This window comes from Callithrix jacchus, chromosome 15, assembly GCF_049354715.1.
Source record: "Callithrix jacchus isolate 240 chromosome 15, calJac240_pri, whole genome shotgun sequence".
Taxonomy (NCBI): Eukaryota; Metazoa; Chordata; class Mammalia; order Primates; family Cebidae; genus Callithrix; species Callithrix jacchus.
The window spans coordinates 29,647,506-29,665,698 of NC_133516.1; the positions used below are offsets into that span (position 1 = coordinate 29,647,506).

Here is an 18,193-nt window from a genome sequence, read left to right on the forward strand (position 1 = left end):
CTACCCTTAGTTGGGGGTGGGATTGGGGTCTTGACCCAATTAGGTTGGGCAAAGGCCTGGACTGTCCCTGACCCGTGTTCCTGCTCAGAGCTGGCAAGGGAGAAAGGACCCATGACTGACCAAGGCAGAGTCTCCGAGAGGGGCATGGGAAGCCTGAGCGTCATCGCCACCTTTCCCAGGCCCTGGATCCTCGCATGCAGTGCTGCCACCATGCTCTCGTTCCCTGCCATTCTCTGCCTTCTGACCCTGGCTCCCTGAGGGACTCCCATGCCCCCACACACTGTAGTCTCAAGCCACAGTCAGAGCTGGCCTGAGGCCTTCCAGAGAGAAAAGGTGAGACCCAGGGAGGCAGAACAGGCAGCTACCCCACCCCTACCTAACACCGTGCTTTGGAGACCTCCTAATCCCCTCTCAGAGCCCATGAAGGCTGTCTTGATTGCCCCAGCCCTGAACCCAGCTCAGCTCAACCTGCTGAAAGTTTACAGGACTGGACAGGCCAAGGGTGTGGTTCTAGGGACAGAAAGCAGGAGTGTATAGAGAGTGAGGGACCCATCCCTGTCCTGGGAGGGCTGATCAAGGTGATGGCCATCAGGAGGCTATCATGTGGCCAAAAGCCCAACTCACACGAGGCAGTGGGGCATAGGGTGTGCAGAGGCCTGGACAGGAGGATGTGAACCACAGAGAGGGAGAGGCGGAAGCCGGAGAAGCAGGTCCTGGTTGGACCAGCAGCCTGGAATGCCAGGCTCAGCAGTTGAGCCTTTATGGGGAGGGGGTTAGACACGGTCAAATTTGGGCTTTCAGGTGGTCAGTAGGGGTGCAGCTGGCAAGAAGACTCACATTCTTGACTGGGGGCAGAAGAGGGGAAGACAGCATTAGGACATTTTTGAAAGCAGCCAGGGGTCTGTGGGGCCGCTGAGGCAGGGGTCAGGGGTCACATGGTCAGCATGGGCTGGCTGGCTGGCTAGCGATCATGAGTGACCCTGGCCTAGAACTAAGGTCTGGCTTTCAGCATCCTCAAAGATACACTGAAAACAACGTAGTAGATAAGGCATCCCCTGTGGGGCATGCTGTTTCCCCATCTGTAATGGGAGAGGGTCAGAGGAAATGGTCCAGGACCCCTGGCCACCTCTGCTGTCTCAGGATCTGGATATTTGGGGCTCCCTGCTGCTTGGTCAGGAGGAGGCTGACCAGCAGGAGAGGTCAGTGAATATAACTGACAGGCAAAATGTGACGGCTTTGTGGGTCTGCACCTTGGTGGCCCTGGCACCTCTCTGAGTTGCCTGGGCTTCAGATCTGCACTTCAGTGCCCCAGGGCTGCTCTGCCGAGGTTTTTTTTGTGGGTCTGGCTTGGGTCTGCTGTGGTCAGGCCCCTTACCCTGGGGCCATTCAAGCCTGGCCTACAGGCTGCAAAAATTAGCCATCCATCCAAAGACAATGCTGGAGGTCCTTGGGTGTGAGGTCCATGGCCCCTGGGGAGCAGCCTCAGGCCTGCTGAGTGCTGACCATGGTGTGTCCTTTGCCTCTTCATCCTTCTCCACTCTAGCTCCCCCTGTCCACCTCTCTGACTCTAGGAAAGAAGGCTGCCTTCTGGACTGGTTGGGAGCTCCACATGGGGCCAGCCTGGTGGAGCTCCTGTATAAGCCACAACCCACCCTTATCCCCTCAGAGGGGCTTAGAGGTTAGAGCAGCTTCAGGCTAGGCTAGGATTTATCAGCTGTGTTCCTGAGCAAAGAGAACTACAGAATCCAGGTGAGGTAGCCAGGACATGGCAGGGGAGGGGGTGGGACAAAGGTATGGTTGAGTCTTCCACAACAACCCCTGTGGCCTGAGGCCTTGGGCGTAGGTCAGGGAGCTGGGGGTGCCTTGAGTGAAGGGTACTGCAGCAGCAGGATCAGAACCTGGATAAGAGATCTTCCAGGTCCAGACCTCGTGCTTGTAAAACTAGTCTCTGGTCCACAAGCCCCACCCAGGACAGGTGACCCCACCCCTCTATACCAGGCCCGGCTGTCAGCGGAGGCCAGGTCGCTTGCAGCCTCTCTCACTGGGGCCCAGGGGGCCCCAGCCCCCCCACATCCCTGCGGTCTGCAGGGAGGAAGTGGCCCCCCTCCCCCACCGTGACTCTGCGCTTCCTGCCCCAGCCTAGGCGGTGGAGACGTTTCCCGTTCACACCAAAGTTTTCCTGGCGGCGCCTAGACCTGGGCTTAGCCACTGCCCCTCTTGCCCATGGAACCAGCTCTGGGGCCTGGGGTCCAGGTAACCAGCAAGGGTGGGTTCCTGGGGCAAGGTAGGGCCTGCGCATGAGGATGTGCACATGTCTGGGTCTGCCTGTCTAATGGTACACATGTGTCCTGGGATCCACAGCTAAGGAAGGAGGAAGATGGCAGATGAGAACCCAGCCCAAGGCTCTGGGTAGAGGGTGGCTGCTGTGTGGGACACCTTCTCTAGCCTTAGCACCAACCCTTGCAGTCCTACACAGGTCTGACACAGCCAGGGGAGGGCCACAGCCACATCTCACTCGCTCCCCTCCCCTGGCTGTGTCAGACATGCCTAGGGCTGCAAGTATTAGGGAGGTGGGAGCAGAGAGTGGAGGCTGAGAGAAGCAGTGGGGCGCCTGGAAGAGTGGTCAGTATGTACCTAACTCTCTGATGCTGACCTTCCAGTGTCCTGCCCTCCCCCCTCCCTCACCCATCCCCCACTTCCCTCCTCCGCACCCACTGTCTGCCTTTAACCCCTTGTCCATGCCCTGCGTCCACCTCCATGCATTCTCCACCTCTGTCTGCATCATCCCCTGTTTACTGCACTGTTTACTGCACCCCTTCTGCCCCCCAACCATTCCCCTTCTCTGCCTACAGAAGGACCTGGGTTACCTGCAGCAGTGGCTGAAGGCCTTCGTAGGTACCTTCAAGAAGAGCATCGCACTGTCCTCTCTGGAGCCAAGAAGGTGAGGCTGGATCTGCACAGAGGGTGTGCAGGGACCGTGCAGGGAGAATGAGGGGTCCTGAGCACTGGTGTCTCCCTGCTCCTTGCAGGCCGGAGGAGGCAGGTGCAGAGGTCCCGCTGCTGCCCCTGGATGCGCTGCATGTGCTGGCCGAGCAGCTGCACCCAGAGGACCTGGAGCAAGCCCTGCTGCTGCTCAAGCTCTTCGTCATTCTCTGCAGGTGTCCCGGCTGTCCCCTCTATGAGCAGGGGCCTAGAACTGTGGGCTGGGGCGGGGAGTATGGTGTATTATTGCTCTCTCATCCTTGATTCCCCCAGAAACCTGGAGAACATAGAGGCAGACCGGGGCCAGTTGCTAGCACCGCGGGTGCTGGCACTGTTGACCAAGTTGGTGGCAGAGGTGAAGTGGCCTCCACCTGGGGTGGGCAGGGGGTGGATGTGGGGAGGCAGTTAGCCATGGCAGGGTTAACCCTCTCTCCCCATACCTACAGCTGAAAGGATGCCCGCCACCCCAGGGCCGAGGGGCCCAGCTGGAGAACGTGGCCCTACATGCTCTGCTTCTCTGTGAGGGCCTCTTTGACCCTTACCAGACCTGGCGGCGCCAGCGCAGTGGGTGAGACCCAGCCCACAGGCAGGCAACCCAGAGGAGACAGGGGAGAGGATGGCCGTGCTGGGCCCAAGAAGGGGTGACATCCTGGCTGATGTACTTGGCCTCACCCATACCCCTCCTCCCCCTCCCCAGGGAAGTCATCAGCTCCAAGGAGAAGAGCAAATACAAGTTCCCTCCTGCTGCTTTGCCCCAGGAATTCAGAGCCTTCTTCCAAGGTCAAGCCCTACCCCTGTCCCCCTTGGCCCCACCTGGCCCTGCCCCCAAACCTAGGCCCCTTCCTGCAGTTCCTTGATCCTGGCATACACAGAAACCATTTGGTGGTGGCTGCACGAAAGCCTGGGAGAGCCAAAGATGGAACCAGGGTTTAGGGACAGAGAGAAGAGAAAGGACATCTTGGGCTGGAGCGAGGTCCTCCCATCAGGTGCAGGGGTGGAGTCAACCTGCCCACCCAGATTTCTCTACCTCTTTCCCTCCCATCTCCTGGATCCTTCTAGCCACTTGTACCCTCCTCTGATCTGGACCACCTTAAAACTCTCTAGTCCAATCCCTTTGCCCCCATAACCCCCACCCAGTCTCTACCCATCCTAGAGACACAAGAGGTGTCTCCACCTGCTGCTCCCTGGCTGCTGGAGAATCTGATGCCCAGGACAGCTATGGCGACCTGTTCACAGGTGGTCCTGTGAACCTGTTCTCCCTAGTGACCCTCCTCCCCTGTCCCCTCTCTCCTCTGATTGGAGGCAGACTGGCCAGGACTTTAGATGGGCTCAAGGTGGGAGATGGCCTGGAAGAAGGTGGGCAGGGCTGTGAGAAGGTGGTGGCCTATTGGGATATTAAGTGTTTGAGTGATACCATGGAGCTGTGGGCCTGGGTCTAGAGAGGGGGCAGCAGCTCCGGGTGGGAAGGCACCCCTGGGGAGCTCCCCGACTTTATTTTCCCATAGCATGGATGCTCTTATTAAAACAAACTGGATTTTATTCCTCTCATCATATCCCTTGATGTCAACCTGACACCGTCAAGATGAAATCCTACTTCTTCCACAGCCTTTCCACTTGCCCTGCTGCCCAGCCTGGCTTCTGTCCTCTCATTCCCAGACTGCTACCAGTACCCCGCCTCAGGGTCTTAGCCCATGCTGTGCCTTCTCCCCTCCAACTGCATTTTCAGACCTCCCATCAAAAGCCCATTCCCCAAGGAGGCCTCCCACCACCCATCCAACCAGAATCAAGCCCCAGACCTGCTCCTCTCCCTCCCCCACACATGTGACCCAGAGCTGGTCCTTTCTGCCCTCTGGGTTTGAGTCCGTGGCCTGGCATCCTGTCCAGCTTTGCTGGTACAGGGCCAGGTGGGCCTCCTATGTATTAGGCTGTGAAAGCCCCTAGAAGTCCCCAGTAAAGGCATGGGCCAGGGGGAGGTGGCATCAGTATAGTAGATACAGCAGAGTCCCCAGAGCATGGCCTGGGAAGTGCCAACTGTCACAGGGGCAGAGGGAGCAAGAGATTTGCATCTGAGAAACTAAGCCCTGGTCGCCACAGGGAAGTAGAGGGAGGATGTGCTCCTGCTGGGGCCTCACTTTGGGGCTTAAGGATCTAGGGAGCTGGCTAGACTCTCAGGGCTGGGCTGTGTTCCCCTTTGGTCCCCCAAAGAAGGGTTGTGTCCCTTTCAGACCCTCTACTACACAGCCATGACTTCTTAGACATTCCAGCTCAGAGCCAGCTCTTCTACCTCAGACTGAGTCTTTTATGTGGCCCCGCTCCCTCTCCCCTCCATGCCAGAGCACCCACCTCTTGTGCAGCCCCCTGGGCCTATAGCCCTGCAGTCTTGGTGACATTGCCCTGCCCTGCCCACACCCCCTACCCAGAGAGCCTACAGAATGCAGACCGTTTGCCTCCCGTATTGCTGCTGCGCCTCATCCACCTCTTCTGCGCCGTCCTCGCAGGAGGAAAGGTAGGCTGGGAGGTGAGCCTGTGGGCCAGAGAGCGGCTCCTTCTGTATCTCTCTGCTGGGTGAGCTGCTTGCCCACTGCCCATCTCTGCCCACACCTGCAGGAGAACGGACAGATGGCTGTGAGTGACGGCTCTGTGCAGGGCCTGCTGAGTGTGGTGCGGGGCTGGGGCCGTGGGCCAGCCCAGGATCCCCACCTAGTGTCGCTGGCGCTGGAGGCACTGGTGGGTGCAGTCCATGTCCTGCATGCCAGCCGTGCCCCTCCCCGCGGCCCTGAGCTTCGTGCCCTGCTTGAGAGCTACTTCCATGTCCTTAATGCTGACTGGCCAGCTGGTGTGAGCTCAGGCCGGGAAGAGGCCCTTGTCACCCTCCGGGTCAGCATGCTCGGTGGGTATGGGCTCCCAGGCACTCGGGGATGGGGTACCATGAAGGGAAAGCCCAATGATGATGGAAAGGCCAGACTGGGCGCATAGGAAGGAAGGCTTTAGGCTGCCTGGAGGGGTCTGGGCAGCACCTGACCCTTGACCCTTCACAGACGCCATCCCCACGATGCTGGCATGTGAAGACCGGCCAGTGCTGCAAGCCACCTTCCTCAGCAACAATTGCTTTGAACATCTCACTCGCCTCATCCAGAACAGCAAGGTGGGTGGGGCCCAGCCTGGGGGTGAGGGTCTGGAACCCAGAGGCTAGGGGAGCCACACATGGGTGCCAGGCTGCTGCTGAGCAAAGATGGACTGAACAGGGCCGGTTGTTGCAGCTGGTAGGATGGCCTGTAGTTCAGTGGGAGGGTCTGGGGCCTGGACAAGGGCCTGTCCCTTGGGGCCTCTAGAGGATTGGGCTTGAGGCTTAGCGCAGCTCCGTGCCCCACGGAAGCAGGGGCTTGTTATGGAAGGGAGGGAGCTGCTCTGGCACCTTGTTTTCCTCTCCCTGGCCCCAAGTATAGGGGCTAGATGAGGGTGCCGCTGCTTTCAGATGCCGTGCCTCCTCCCCACCCACTCATCCCCCTGACTGCCCATCTGAGCAGGGCACAGGGGGGCTCAGCACCCTCTCTTCCCTAGTGCCGGGCAGGGCACCTGGCAGCTGCCCCTGGTCCTGCTCTAACCCCTCCCTCTCTCATCTTCCTCCTCTCTCTTCTTTGCCTCCTCTACCCCATGCCTCCCCACAGCTATACCTGCAGGCCCGGGCGCCCCCTGAGGGGGACAGTGACCTGGCTACCCGGTTACTGACTGAGCCCGATGTCCAGAAGGTACCACCCTGGGGCTGAACAGCTCAGATACCCCCTGGGACTCCCTCTTTGAGCTTTTCCTGCACTATAGCTGGGGGAATGAGCAGATGTATGTAAGGCCTGGTGTGGCCTAGCAATGGGTGTGGGTCCTCCATGCTGTCTCACCTACCTTCCAAGTCCCCATCCTAGGAAACAGGACAGAAGTGGTCTATCCCTTCCTGGTGTTTGATTGGGTGTTGGGGTCTGGCTGCGCCAAGCTGGAAGGAACCTTCGAAACTCAACTACCCATGTTATTTCTCAGAAGGAGAGACAGAAGCCCAGACACTCAAGGATTTGGCTGTAGCCACTCACAGAGATGGGGGTCTCCCTGATGGGGCCACTTCTTTCCATAGATTCTTGCACCCATGCTCAGCAGGTCAGGTGTCTCCCAGCCCCTGACAATGCTCTCACCGGCTCACCTTGCCTGTGGGCTGTAGGAGGCTATAGGGTGTCAGTTGTCAGCTTCATAGTGGGCACCCTTTCTGGAGGCTCAACCCGTGAGTCCCAACCTCCAGAGCCCCTACCCTGCCTCTGTCTTCACAAGATAACCCTATATGTTCACTGCATCTGGTCATTTTCTGAGCACTTGCACATCTGTTCTTCTGCAAAGCAGGGAGAGCAAAGTGATTCCTCTCTGTTTTCACAGATGAGGACACTGAGGCCTAGAGGGGGAAGACCAATGCCTGAGATCACTCAGGGAGTCAGGCAGAGCCAGGACCAAAGTCCCCATGGAGCCAAACATGGCCTAGTCCCTGCTGACAAACTCTCCAAGCCCTCCCAACCCCTGACCCCCTCAGGATGGGGCAGGGGAGAGAGCAGTATGCCTCTGGCTGTCAGGTTCAGCCAGGCTGAGCCTCAGTGTCCCCACCTGGATCTAGGGGAAGAAGCAAGGTGGGACTTAAAGGTCTCGAAGGTTCTTCTGGTTCTAACATCCTGTGATTGATTGTCCCTAAATCCTTGACCCCTGTCAATCACTGTGGGTGATGGGGCACTTGCTGGCATGTCTGTCCTCATGTGTCTAGCTCTAGGGGGACAGGTCGGGGCTGGGGCCCTAACTCCACCAGAGAAAGGGGGACTGGAGGGGACAGTGAGAATGTCCACCATTGATCTGTCCCAGTGAGGCCTTTCCCAGCCTTGGCTTCTTTCCAGGCCTCTGTCAGAGTGGGTCTTGCTGAGCTGCTCAGAGAGGGCCCCTGGTCATGATAGGGTTACAGCAGTTGGGGCAAGGAGTAGAAGGCCTGGTGCCCTGACAGAGTTGCTGATCCAGCACATGCCACGTGCCTTGGGGTACCTGGCTCTGCACCTTTTTTTACCCTGGCCCCTGCCTCTCCTGACGGACCCTCCCCACCCTAAGGTCCTGGACCAAGACACAGACGCCATTGCAGTCCATGTAGTCAGAGTGCTGACCTGCATCATGAGTGGCTCCCCCTCGGCCAAGGTGAGGCTACTGCACTGCAGCTTTAGTAGAAGTGTGGGGCAGAGTTCCAGTGACCATGTCCCCAGAGCAGGCCTGGCCGGTCGTTATAAGAATCCTGCTCCCTGGAGCAAAGCAAGTGACCTGGGAGGTGACTGTCCTGCCCTAGGCTAACTGGGAGCTGCATATCCTCTATCAGGCTGGGCTGGATGGGAATGGACACTTGTAGGCCCATTGCTATCTACAGCATTCTGAGACCAACTCATGTCCCCCTATCCTTCTGTAGCCCACCCCCTGCCAGCACTGTGACCCAGAGGCAGAGCCACACAAGGGGACCCCAAAACATTATGCCCCTCCAGGGTTTCCGAGGGTCTGAGTTTGCCCTGGAGCCCATGTGTATGCTCACTTCTTCCCCATACTACCTTACCCAGGAGGTGTTTAAGGAACGCATCGGCTACCCTCACCTGCAGGAAGTTCTGCAGAGTCATGGTCCCCCCACCCATCGGCTGTTGCAAGAGCTGCTCAACATGGTGAGGGAAGGGGCTTGGGACCAGGGTTCCAAAGGCAACCAGAACTGAGTCAGGGTTACCACAGGTGGGGAGCTCTCCATCTTGGGGACCGTGTTGACTGCGGCCAGTACGTAGTGTGGCCTGGCCATGTACATCAGTGTCCCTGGGGTCCTGGAAGCAACTGCATGTTAGCCATCCCCAGTATTGTTTTTTTGAGACAGAGTTTCGCTGTTGTTACCCAGACTGGAGTTCAATGGCACGATCTCGGCTCACTGCAACCTCCACCTTCTGGGTTCAAGCGATTCTCCTGCCTCAGCCTCCCGAGTAGCTGGGAATACAGGCGCGCACCACCATGCCCAGCTAATTTTTGTATTTTTAGTAGAGACAGGGTTTCACCTTGTTGACCAGGATGGTTTCGATCTCTTGACCTCCTGATCCACCTGCCTCGGCCTCCCAAAGTGCTGGGATTATAGGCGTGAGCCACTGCGCCCGGCCAGGCCAGCCCCAGTATTATCTTAGGAACATGCGTTAGGGGTTAGGCCAACGCAGGCTGAAAACTAAGGTTGAGGACAGTGCCTCAGGACTATGAGTAGCGGTGGTGGTGGTCATCCGTTCCCCTCTGACTTTCCTGAGCCTCACACGCAACCTGTGGGCAGGATGGGGTAGACCATGTTGCTGACCACTGCTGTTGGCAAGTAAATGGAGCCAGAAAGTCCCACTGTTGGCAGGGTGGGGTCAGTTGACAACTGACCAGGGACTGTCACTCTCTCCACCCACAGGCAGTGGAGGGTGACCACAGCATGTGCCCACCTCCACCAATCTGCAACGAGCAGCCGGTACTGGTACTGGTGCAGTGGCTGCCGTCATTGCCCACCGCTGAGCTGCGGCTCTTCCTAGCACAACGCCTCAGGTGGCTCTGTGACAGCTGCCCTGCCAGCCGTGCCACCTGTGTGCAGGCAGGCCTGGTGGGGTGCCTGTTGGAGACACTAAGCACAGGGCTAGCCCTGGGGGCCCGCTGCCAAGAGCAGCTGCTGGCACTGCTACAAGCACTGGGCCGTGTGTCACTAAGGCCCATGGAGCTGCGTCACCTGCTGCGCCCCCCACCAGGATTGGACTCGGAACCAGGCGGAGCTGAGGCTGGAAAGGCCCGGCACGCAGGTGCTGTCATCCGCGCATTATCGGGCATGGCCAGGCACCAGGGTCCTGCACGCGCTCTGCGCTACTTTGATCTCAAGCCCAGCATGGCGGGCATCATGGTACCCCCTGTGCAGCGATGGCCAGGGCCTGGCTTCACGTTTCATGCCTGGCTCTGTCTGCACCCTATGGATGCAGCACCTACCCCTGCCCCAACCCGACCACTCCAGCGAAAGCAGCTGTACAGGTGGGTGACTGCCAGGGGCCAGGGACCTCCTGCCGGGGTGAGCAGGAACAAGCAGACATAACTGGCTCGTCTGCCCCCAGCTTCTTCACCAGCAGCGGCTCAGGGTTTGAGGCCTTCTTCACGGCAGCTGGGACCCTGGTGGTGGCTGTGTGCACACGGAAGGAGTACTTGACCATGAGTCTGCCCGAAGTGTCCTTTGCCGACTCTGCCTGGGTAAGACCCTATCCCTTCCATGTGGCCCAGTTAGAGAGAGGGCTGCTGAGTCCCAGGTATGGCCTAATGTGAGGCTTCTGTTCTAGCACTGCGTGGCTATCATCCATGTGCCTGGGCGCCGGCCCTTCAGCCAGAACCTGGTCCATGTCTACAAAGATGGCCGTCTGGTCAAGACGGCACCCCTTCGCTGCCCCTCCCTCAGTGAGGTATGCCAAGCAAGGTTTGGGGAGGCCTTGGGGAGGTGGGGAGACTTGGAACACAGTGGGCCGTGTGTGGCTGGAACCCTTGTGTCCCATGCTCCCCCACAGGCCTCAGACTTTAGCCACTGGGGTCCGTGCAGCCATGGGGGTCACTGTGAGGAACTGGATGTAGGTGGAGCCCCAGGTTCTGCTGTGAACTGACCGCTCTCCCAATCCCGGCCCCACAGCCTTTCTCCTCCTGCTGTATCGGCTCTGCTGGGCACCGCACAACAACCACCACCACAGGGCTGCCCACACCACCAGTCCCTGCCACCCTGGCCTACAGTCACCCCGCCCTCACCCGCTCCCAGTCAGTCCCAGCCTCCACGGGGCTTGGCTGGGGGTCCGGGCTGGTGGCCCCCCTGCAGGAGGGCAGCATCAACTCTACCCTCGCAGGCACCCAGGACACTCGGTGGGGCAGCCCCACCTCCCTGGAGGGTGAGCTGGGGGCTGTGGCCATCTTCCATGAAGCCCTGCAGGCAGCAGCTGTGCGGACCCTATGCACCCTGGGTATGCAGCACCCTCCACTTTTGCTCCAGGCCAGAAGCTAGGGGTCCAGTGGGGAGAAGGCATCTCTGGGGGTCTGTCCTCTGGTCAGGCAGGCTCTGGACAAGGTCTGAAGCGCTCTGCCTACCCCACAGGGCCCAATGAGATGGCACCCTTCAAGCCTGAGGGGGAGCTACATGAGCTCAGCACCAAGCTGCTCCTCCATTACTCGCCTCAGGTATTTGGGGGCCCTAGGAGAGCAACTGGCTCGACTGTGCTACTTCCCCAGCTCCCACACTCTGCCTGCCACCCGCTCCTCCCTCAGGCCCTGGCCGCCTGCCCATTCCCTTATCCCTAGGCTTGTAAGAACAACATCTGCCTGGACCTGTCCCCCAGCCATGGGCTCGATGGCCGCCTGACGGGCCACAGAGTGGAGACCTGGGCTGTGAAGGTCTGTGAGCATGTGTGGGTGCTGTGTGCAGGAGGCGTGAGCATGGGGCACATGTGTTTGGAGCCAGCTGGGGCTGCTGCGCTGTGTCTGGGGAGGGTTTGGACAGTCCAGCTCGAGAGAGCAAAACTTCCCTTCTGGGTGGTCTGCTGGGGTGGAGTAGGGCAAGAAACCGGCTGGAAGGCCCCCCTCACTGCCATCCCCCTTCCCCCAGGATGTGGTGAACTGTGTAGGGGGTATGGGTTCCCTGCTGCCCCTGCTGGAGCGAGTGGCTGCACAGCCCCAAGAGGCTGAGGCAGGTCCAGCTGAAACTCATGACCTTGTGGGTCCTGAACTAACCTCTGGCCACAACACCCAGGGCCTGCTTCTCCCACTGGGTAAATCTTCAGGTAAGTGTCCCTGGTGCCCATGTTGTGGGGAGAGAATCTTGGCATGGTGGGGGTTGGAGTGCCCAAGGTCTCCCTGCCACTGGCAAGCCCTTGATGCACATCTGTCCCCTTCCTGGTGGCTGGCAGAGGAACGGATGGAGAGGAACGCAGTGGCTGCCTTTCTGCTGATGCTGCGGAACTTCCTTCAGGGCCATGTGGTGAACCAGGAGAGCCTGGTGCAGTGCCAGGGGGCTGCCATCATTGGGGCCCTCCTGCGAAAGGTGGGGCCTGGTGGGGCAGGCATGGGGGATTAGGGGTATGGTCAGCCTGTCTGACAGAGGGGACTGAGTCGGGGAACCTGCTGCCCTTTCAGTCTGGGAAAGCCTCCTGGGAGAGGTGATGCTTGAGTTGGGGCCTTGAAAGGCCGAGCAGGGTTGGGCCTGGAGGATCTGGGGAAAGGGCCAGCACAGTCTGGGGTGGGGACCTGCACAGCAGGCAGGGAGCTTGCATGTCAGAGATGGCAGGAAGCCCTAAAGAGTTCTGAGCAGGTGGGTAGCCATATTTGTGGCTGTTATGGCTGTGTGGGGAAGGGTGGCAGCTGAGAAGCTCAGGCAGCAGGCAGGCAGAGCCTGAGCCCTCACTCCAGCTCTTGTCCCACCCCAGGTCCCCAGCTGGGCCATGGACATGAATGTGCTCATGTCTGCCCAGCTGCTGATGGAGCAGGTGGCTGCAGAGGGCAGTGGGCCCCTCCTGTACCTGCTTTACCAGCATCTGCTCTTCAACTTTCACCTCTGGACCCTCAGCGACTTTGCTGTGCGCCTCGGTAGGTGTGAGGACCTGAGTGAGGGCCGGCCACAGGGCTGCTGAGCACTGAGAAGTTAGAACTGAGGGCTCTGAGGGACTCACCTGATAGGAATCCAGAATGCCGTGGTGTGGTGAGGGGACTGTGACTCTGCCCTGGAAGTCTGACAAGTGCATGGCCCTGGCCTGGAGGATCTGAAAGCCCCCGCTCATGCCCGCTTAGGCCACATCCAGTACATGTCCAGCATAGTTCGGGAGCACAGACAGAAGCTGCGGAAGAAGTACGGCGTCCAGTTTATCTTAGATGCTCTGCGCACCCACTATAGGTGAGCTCAATGGGACCAGATGGGCCATGGGAGGCTGACACAGTGGCCACTGGCCTTGGGGACTGGGCAGTGCACTCCTCTGACTCACCTACCCACTCTCTCCCTGCCTTTCTCGGCGACCTGGCTGGTTGTGCCTGCTGACCTGCCAGCCTGCAGCGGGAGCGCCCCCTGGCTGCTGACGACCTGCGCACTGTGCAGACCTCCCTCCTGGGACTGGCGAGGGAGTTCCTGGTGCGGAGCCTCTCAGCCGATGACATGCAGGTCATGCAGATCCTGCTGAGCTTTTTGGTGGCCACGGGCGATGATGGCCAGGTAGGCTGGAGGTTGGGGAGGGTGAGGCTTGGGTGGGGGGGGTGTGGGCCGGGTCGGGTCCTGTTGCAGTATGAGACCCTGAGACCCTGCATCTCCAGGTGGTGGGTGCACTGGACTTGCTGCTGGCCCTGCTGCAGGGCTCCCTGGCACAGGAGTCCTTGGCTATCTTTCTGTTGGAGCCAGGGAACCTCGAAGTGCTGCTGGCCCTGCTGGTGAGGCCAGGGTCACTGCCCCTGCTGCCCGACCGAGTCTGCAAGGTACACCCAGCCCACTGGCATCCCATTCACTGGGGCCCCTGCCTGGGGTCTAGGGAGGCACAGCAGGCCTTGGGCCAGCAGATGAAGCTGCCTTCAAGGGCCTCTTGAGCTGTACACCAGCACAGTGACTTCCCCTCCTACAGTAACTCCTTCCCCATGATGATAGTCCCCCTATGACCCCACACAGATCCTGCACAGACTGCAGCAGAACGAGAGGCTACCTGAGCGGAGCCGCCAGCGCCTTCGGCTGCGGGAGTGTGGTCTCCAGGGTCTAGTTGCCTGCTTGTCCGAGGGGACTGTTTCCCCCCAGCTCTGCCAGGGCCTCTACAAGCTGTTCCTGGGGGCAGGTACAACCTGGTTAGGGCCAAGTGGAGGGGGTGACATGTCAGAAAAGCAGGGCAGGCAGGCAGGAAGAAGGAAAGTAGTGGCATAGGGGCCAGGGTCCTGCCCTTCCTGGTGGAGTCAGTCCCTCAGGTACCCCCCCAACCCATCCTCCCAGATTGCCTGAACCTCTCAGATCTGCTGGCTGTGGTACAGCTGTCCCTCCAAGCTGACCTCGGCGTTCGCCTATACATCTGTCGCCAGGTGAGCACGAGAGGTAAAAGCTCTCGAGGTGGGGGAGGGTGGCTTCTACCCTCTGGCCTTCTCCTTGCCTGTCTTGCAAGGGTCTCTGGATGAGGGCCTGGGGCAGGCAGTTGGATGCATCTTCCCTTGCTGTGCTCCGGCCTGCAGCTCTTCCACCTCATCTACGGACAGCCAGATGCAGTGCGGCTTCTGGCGCAACAGGCTGGCTGGCAAGATGTGCTGACCCGGCTGTATGTCCTGGAGGCTGCCACGGCTGGCAGTCCCGCTCCTGCTTCCCCAGAGCCACCCACCTCCCCTGAGCCAGCCCCACCCAAGCTGCCCACTGAGTTACCTGCTGAGCCTTCTGATGTCTTCCTGCCCTCGGAGGCCCCCTGCCCTGACCCTGACGGCTTTTACCATGCTCTCTCCCCATTCTGCATGCCCTTTGACCTGGGCCTGGAACGGGCTAGTGTAGGCTCAGGCAACACTACTGGTGGCGGCAGCAGTGGGACTCTTACTCCAGCCAGCCAGCCGGGCACTCCTTCCCCACTGGATGGGCCACGGCCCTTTCCTGCTGCCCCTGGCCGCCACAGCTCTAGCCTCTCCAATGTGCTGGAGGACGGCAGCCTCCCAGAGCCCATCATTAGCGGGGATGATAGCTCCAACACCAGCAACCCACAGGTGAGGTGGGCCCACCCTCTGCCACCGCATGGCACCCAAGGGTGAACACTTTTGCTACACAGGGCTGGCACTGTAGCCTCTCCAAAGGTGTGGCTCTGTCTGACCAAGGTTGCAGCTGCGAGTCGGGCCTGTTGCTGTCCCCTCATAGCTCTCATCTGCAGTTGTGTTCCCAGAGGGCTCCTGGAACAGGGCGAGTCATGATGAGCCACAGTGGGTGACACAAGCCAGGCTTAAGAAGGGCCTTCAAGAGAGCCAGTAGGGCAGAGACCTTATAGGGTCTAAGGGCAGCAAACTCTAATGGCCCTGCCTGGGCTTCTTTTGGGGATGGGCCTCTACTCATTCTATGTGAACTGCCTCATCTCCACTTGTGAGTCTGGCAAGACTCCAGGATTCTGCCTGGAATTCGGGCAGTAGCTGAGACCCCCTGGAATTCGGGCAGTAGCTGAGACCCCCTGGAATTCGGGCAGTAGCTGAGACCCCCTGGAATTCGGGCAGTAGCTGAGACCCCCTGGAATTCGGGCAGTAGCTGAGACCCCCTGGAATTCGGGCAGTAGCTGAGACCCCCTGGAATTCGGGCAGTAGCTGAGACCCCTTGGAATTCGGGCAGTAGCTGAGACCCCTACACTGATCTTCCAGGCCCTCAGTGCCAGGCTGGCTTTTAGCCAAATGTGCTGCCTCCTGGGTGGCCACCCCAGGACGGGTGCTGAGTGGGGATGGGTGGGCATCAGCCTGATTCGCTCCCTTTGCAGCCCACAAGCCACACCCACACCACTCACCTGTGCCCACAGCAAACCTCTGAGGAAGAGTTGTGCAACCTGCTCACCAATGTGCTGTTCTCAGTGACGTGGCGAGGCGTGGAAGGCAGCGATGAGGCTGCCTGGCGGGAGCGTGGCCAGGTTTTCTCGGTGCTCACCCAGCTGGGGGCCTCAGCCACACTTGTGCGCCCACCAGACTGCATCAAGCGCAGGTGAGAGGGCAAGTCTGGAGGGGGAGGGGCTTCAGGGAGCCCTGGGGGAAGGAAGGAAGACCATCAGGTAGACTCCTGAGTTCCTCACTTACCCGCCAGCCTCCTGGAGATGATGCTGGAGTCAGCCCTGACCGACATCAAGGAGGCCCCTGTCGGGGTCCTGGCCAGCCTCACCCAGCAGGCGCTTTGGCTGCTGCGTCTGCTGCAGGACTTTCTGTGTGCTGAAGGCCATGGTAACCAGGAGCTGTGGAGTGAGAAGGTGTGACCTCTCAGGCGTGAGCCCCATGAACACTCATGTTCACGCAAGCCAGCAGGCATCTGGTCTGGGAGGTGGGTGGGTACATGTGTACAGCTGCGGGTGCAGGAGCATGAATGCACATGACTTTCCTGTGTGCACAAACCCTACCTGGCTCCCAGCTCAAACTTTACTTTGCTCCCTTTCCATGGACTCCTGGCCTCCCCTGGTGATGTCTGTTGGGAACCTGTCATCTGTGGCAGCTCTTTGAAGGTGTATGCAGCCTGCTTGATCGCCTGGAAGCCTGGCCCCACCTGGCCAATGGCACAGCTGATCTCCGTGAGATGGCACAGATTGGCCTGCGGCTTGTACTTGGCTACATCCTGCTGGAAGACCCACAGGTGAGCACAGGGTGAGCATGGGGGCAGGGGTGGGAGCTCCAAGAGTGGCTGGGCACCGCTCATCCCCCTTGCACCCACAGCTGCATGCCCAGGCCTATGTGAAATTGCACATGCTGCTACAGACTGTAGTGCCAGCCCGCCGCGAGGAGGCCTGCTACGTTCTTTCCAAGCTGGAGGCTGCGCTGGGGCGGGCACTGAACACCTCTTCCTCTGAGTCAGCCACTGATGAGGCAGGGCCCCCACCTGCAGCTGCAGCAGCTACAGAGCGCTGCTCCTGGCTGGTACCGCTGGTGCGCACACTGCTAGACCGTGCGTATGAGCCGCTGGGGCTGCAGTGGGGACTGCCCTCCCTGCCACCCACCAACGGCAGCCCCACCTTCTTTGAAGACTTCCAGGCTTTTTGTGCCACACCCGAATGGCGCCACTTCATCGATAAACAGGTGCCTGGAGGTGGGGGCCCAGGAAGAGGAGTGAGGGCTGGGGCCCACATCGAGCACTGTTCTCCTCTCCCTGCCCAATCCTCCAGGTACAGCCAACCATGTCCCAGTTCGAAATGGATACGTATGCTAAGAGCCACGACCTTATGTCCGGCTTCTGGAATGCCTGCTATGACATGCTCATGAGCAGTGGGCAGCGGCGCCAGAGGGAGCGTGCCCAGAGTCGTCGGGCCTTCCAGGTGTGCGACCTGGCATGGGGGATGGGAAGCTGCTTCACACATGCGTCCAGAGGACGGCTGACAGGTGGAGAAACGGAGGTAGGACAGGCAGCAGCCAGAGGACTGACCTATTCTCCCTGCCCCAGGAGCTGGTGCTGGAATCTGCGCAGAGGCGGGCACGTCTGGAGGGGCTGCGCTACTCCGCAGCGCTGAAGCAGCGGGCAGCGCAGCACTCCACAGCCCTGCTGCACTGGAGGGCTTTGTGGCGCCAGCTCTCCAGCCCCTGCGGGGCCTGGGCGTTGAGGTGGGCCAGGCTTGGGGCGGGGTCGCTGTGGAGGGGTGGGGCTTGGGAGGGAGGGAACCGGAGGGAGCCACCTGGAGCCCCAGACTGCCTTTGGGGTGGGGCCAGGGAGGGATGGGGTGTCTACAGCCTTCTACCCACCCATGACCTGGGGGACATTCTACAGAGACCCTCCCACCCCCCACTGGAAACTGTCCAGCGCTGAGACATATTCACGCATGCGTCTGAAGCTGGTGCCAAACCATCATTTCGACCCTCACCTGGAAGCCAGCGCCCTCCGCGACAACCTGGGTGAGGGAGTGTGCTGAGCTTAGTTTGCCCAACTCAATTCTCCCATCTCCCATCCTGCATTGCTCCGGCTGAGTACCCTTGACCCTTGCAGGTGAGGTCCCCCTGACACCCACCGAAGAGGCCTCGCTGCCTCTGGCAGTGACCAAAGAGGCCAAAGTGAGCACCCCACCCGAAGAGCTGCAGGAGGACCAGCTTGGTGAGGAGGAGCTGGCTGCACTGGAGACCCCGTGAGTGGGACCCTGGAGAGACTGGACTGGAGTGGAGGGCAAGAGGTCTGCTCCAGCGTGTACATGCCTCTGTGATGGACTTCTTGAGTGTGTCCTCTTCTGCCTGACTACATTCCCCCGGAGGGACTGTCCAAAGCCAGATGGGGGCGGGAGAGTCTCCTAACGGGGCTGAGAGTTGCTCTTTTAACAGCCAGGCACCGGAGGACAGCACTGAGAAACACAAACCAGACCGGGAAGGGGACCCAGGGAGTGGGCAGGGGCTGGGTGAGGGGAGGAGGGGACGAGGGTTGGCATCCTGGCAAAATATTCAGAAGCCTCGTGGGTGGCAGGTGAGGGACAGGGGCTGGCACCAGTAGGTTTCGGACACT

The 18,193-nt window shown here is 60.0% G+C and overlaps 1 protein-coding gene across 8 annotated transcripts in view; it reads left to right on the top strand.

The window, feature by feature from the left end:
• NBEAL2 (neurobeachin like 2) overlaps nucleotides 1–18,193 on the top strand; it is a 30,258-nt gene that overhangs the window by 5,695 nt on the left and 6,370 nt on the right. For 4 of the 8 annotated variants that reach the window (XR_013527268.1, XM_035275171.3, XM_035275177.3 and 1 more), the window contains exons 2-35: nucleotides 2,853–2,941; nucleotides 3,030–3,158; nucleotides 3,256–3,337; nucleotides 3,429–3,550; nucleotides 3,680–3,762; nucleotides 5,403–5,488; nucleotides 5,590–5,872; nucleotides 6,021–6,127; nucleotides 6,651–6,731; nucleotides 8,104–8,187; nucleotides 8,595–8,693; nucleotides 9,452–10,053; nucleotides 10,134–10,266; nucleotides 10,353–10,472; nucleotides 10,694–11,015; nucleotides 11,147–11,229; nucleotides 11,350–11,442; nucleotides 11,654–11,828; nucleotides 11,955–12,088; nucleotides 12,471–12,630; nucleotides 12,832–12,934; nucleotides 13,084–13,246; nucleotides 13,345–13,503; nucleotides 13,691–13,850; nucleotides 14,003–14,088; nucleotides 14,236–14,748; nucleotides 15,537–15,715; nucleotides 15,815–15,974; nucleotides 16,214–16,351; nucleotides 16,432–16,791; nucleotides 16,878–17,027; nucleotides 17,153–17,310; nucleotides 17,474–17,598; nucleotides 17,690–17,825. Coding sequence is in view for 7 of the 8 variants with exons in the window: in XM_035275171.3 (XP_035131062.1) it covers nucleotides 2,853–2,941; nucleotides 3,030–3,158; nucleotides 3,256–3,337; nucleotides 3,429–3,550; nucleotides 3,680–3,762; nucleotides 5,403–5,488; nucleotides 5,590–5,872; nucleotides 6,021–6,127; nucleotides 6,651–6,731; nucleotides 8,104–8,187; nucleotides 8,595–8,693; nucleotides 9,452–10,053; nucleotides 10,134–10,266; nucleotides 10,353–10,472; nucleotides 10,694–11,015; nucleotides 11,147–11,229; nucleotides 11,350–11,442; nucleotides 11,654–11,828; nucleotides 11,955–12,088; nucleotides 12,471–12,630; nucleotides 12,832–12,934; nucleotides 13,084–13,246; nucleotides 13,345–13,503; nucleotides 13,691–13,850; nucleotides 14,003–14,088; nucleotides 14,236–14,748; nucleotides 15,537–15,715; nucleotides 15,815–15,974; nucleotides 16,214–16,351; nucleotides 16,432–16,791; nucleotides 16,878–17,027; nucleotides 17,153–17,310; nucleotides 17,474–17,598; nucleotides 17,690–17,825 (5,657 nt within the window). In the remaining variant the exon portion in view is untranslated. Of the gene's footprint in view, nucleotides 1–2,165; nucleotides 2,254–2,852; nucleotides 2,942–3,029; nucleotides 3,159–3,255; nucleotides 3,338–3,428; nucleotides 3,551–3,679; nucleotides 3,763–5,402; nucleotides 5,489–5,589; nucleotides 5,873–6,020; nucleotides 6,128–6,650; nucleotides 6,732–8,103; nucleotides 8,188–8,594; nucleotides 8,694–9,451; nucleotides 10,054–10,133; nucleotides 10,267–10,352; nucleotides 10,473–10,693; nucleotides 11,016–11,146; nucleotides 11,230–11,349; nucleotides 11,443–11,653; nucleotides 11,829–11,954; nucleotides 12,089–12,470; nucleotides 12,631–12,831; nucleotides 12,935–13,083; nucleotides 13,247–13,344; nucleotides 13,504–13,690; nucleotides 13,851–14,002; nucleotides 14,089–14,235; nucleotides 14,749–15,536; nucleotides 15,716–15,814; nucleotides 15,975–16,213; nucleotides 16,352–16,431; nucleotides 16,792–16,877; nucleotides 17,028–17,152; nucleotides 17,311–17,473; nucleotides 17,599–17,689; nucleotides 17,826–18,193 lie in introns of those variants that run through there. The other 4 variants (XM_078350655.1, XM_078350656.1, XM_035275173.3 and 1 more) reach the window with 4 other exon arrangements.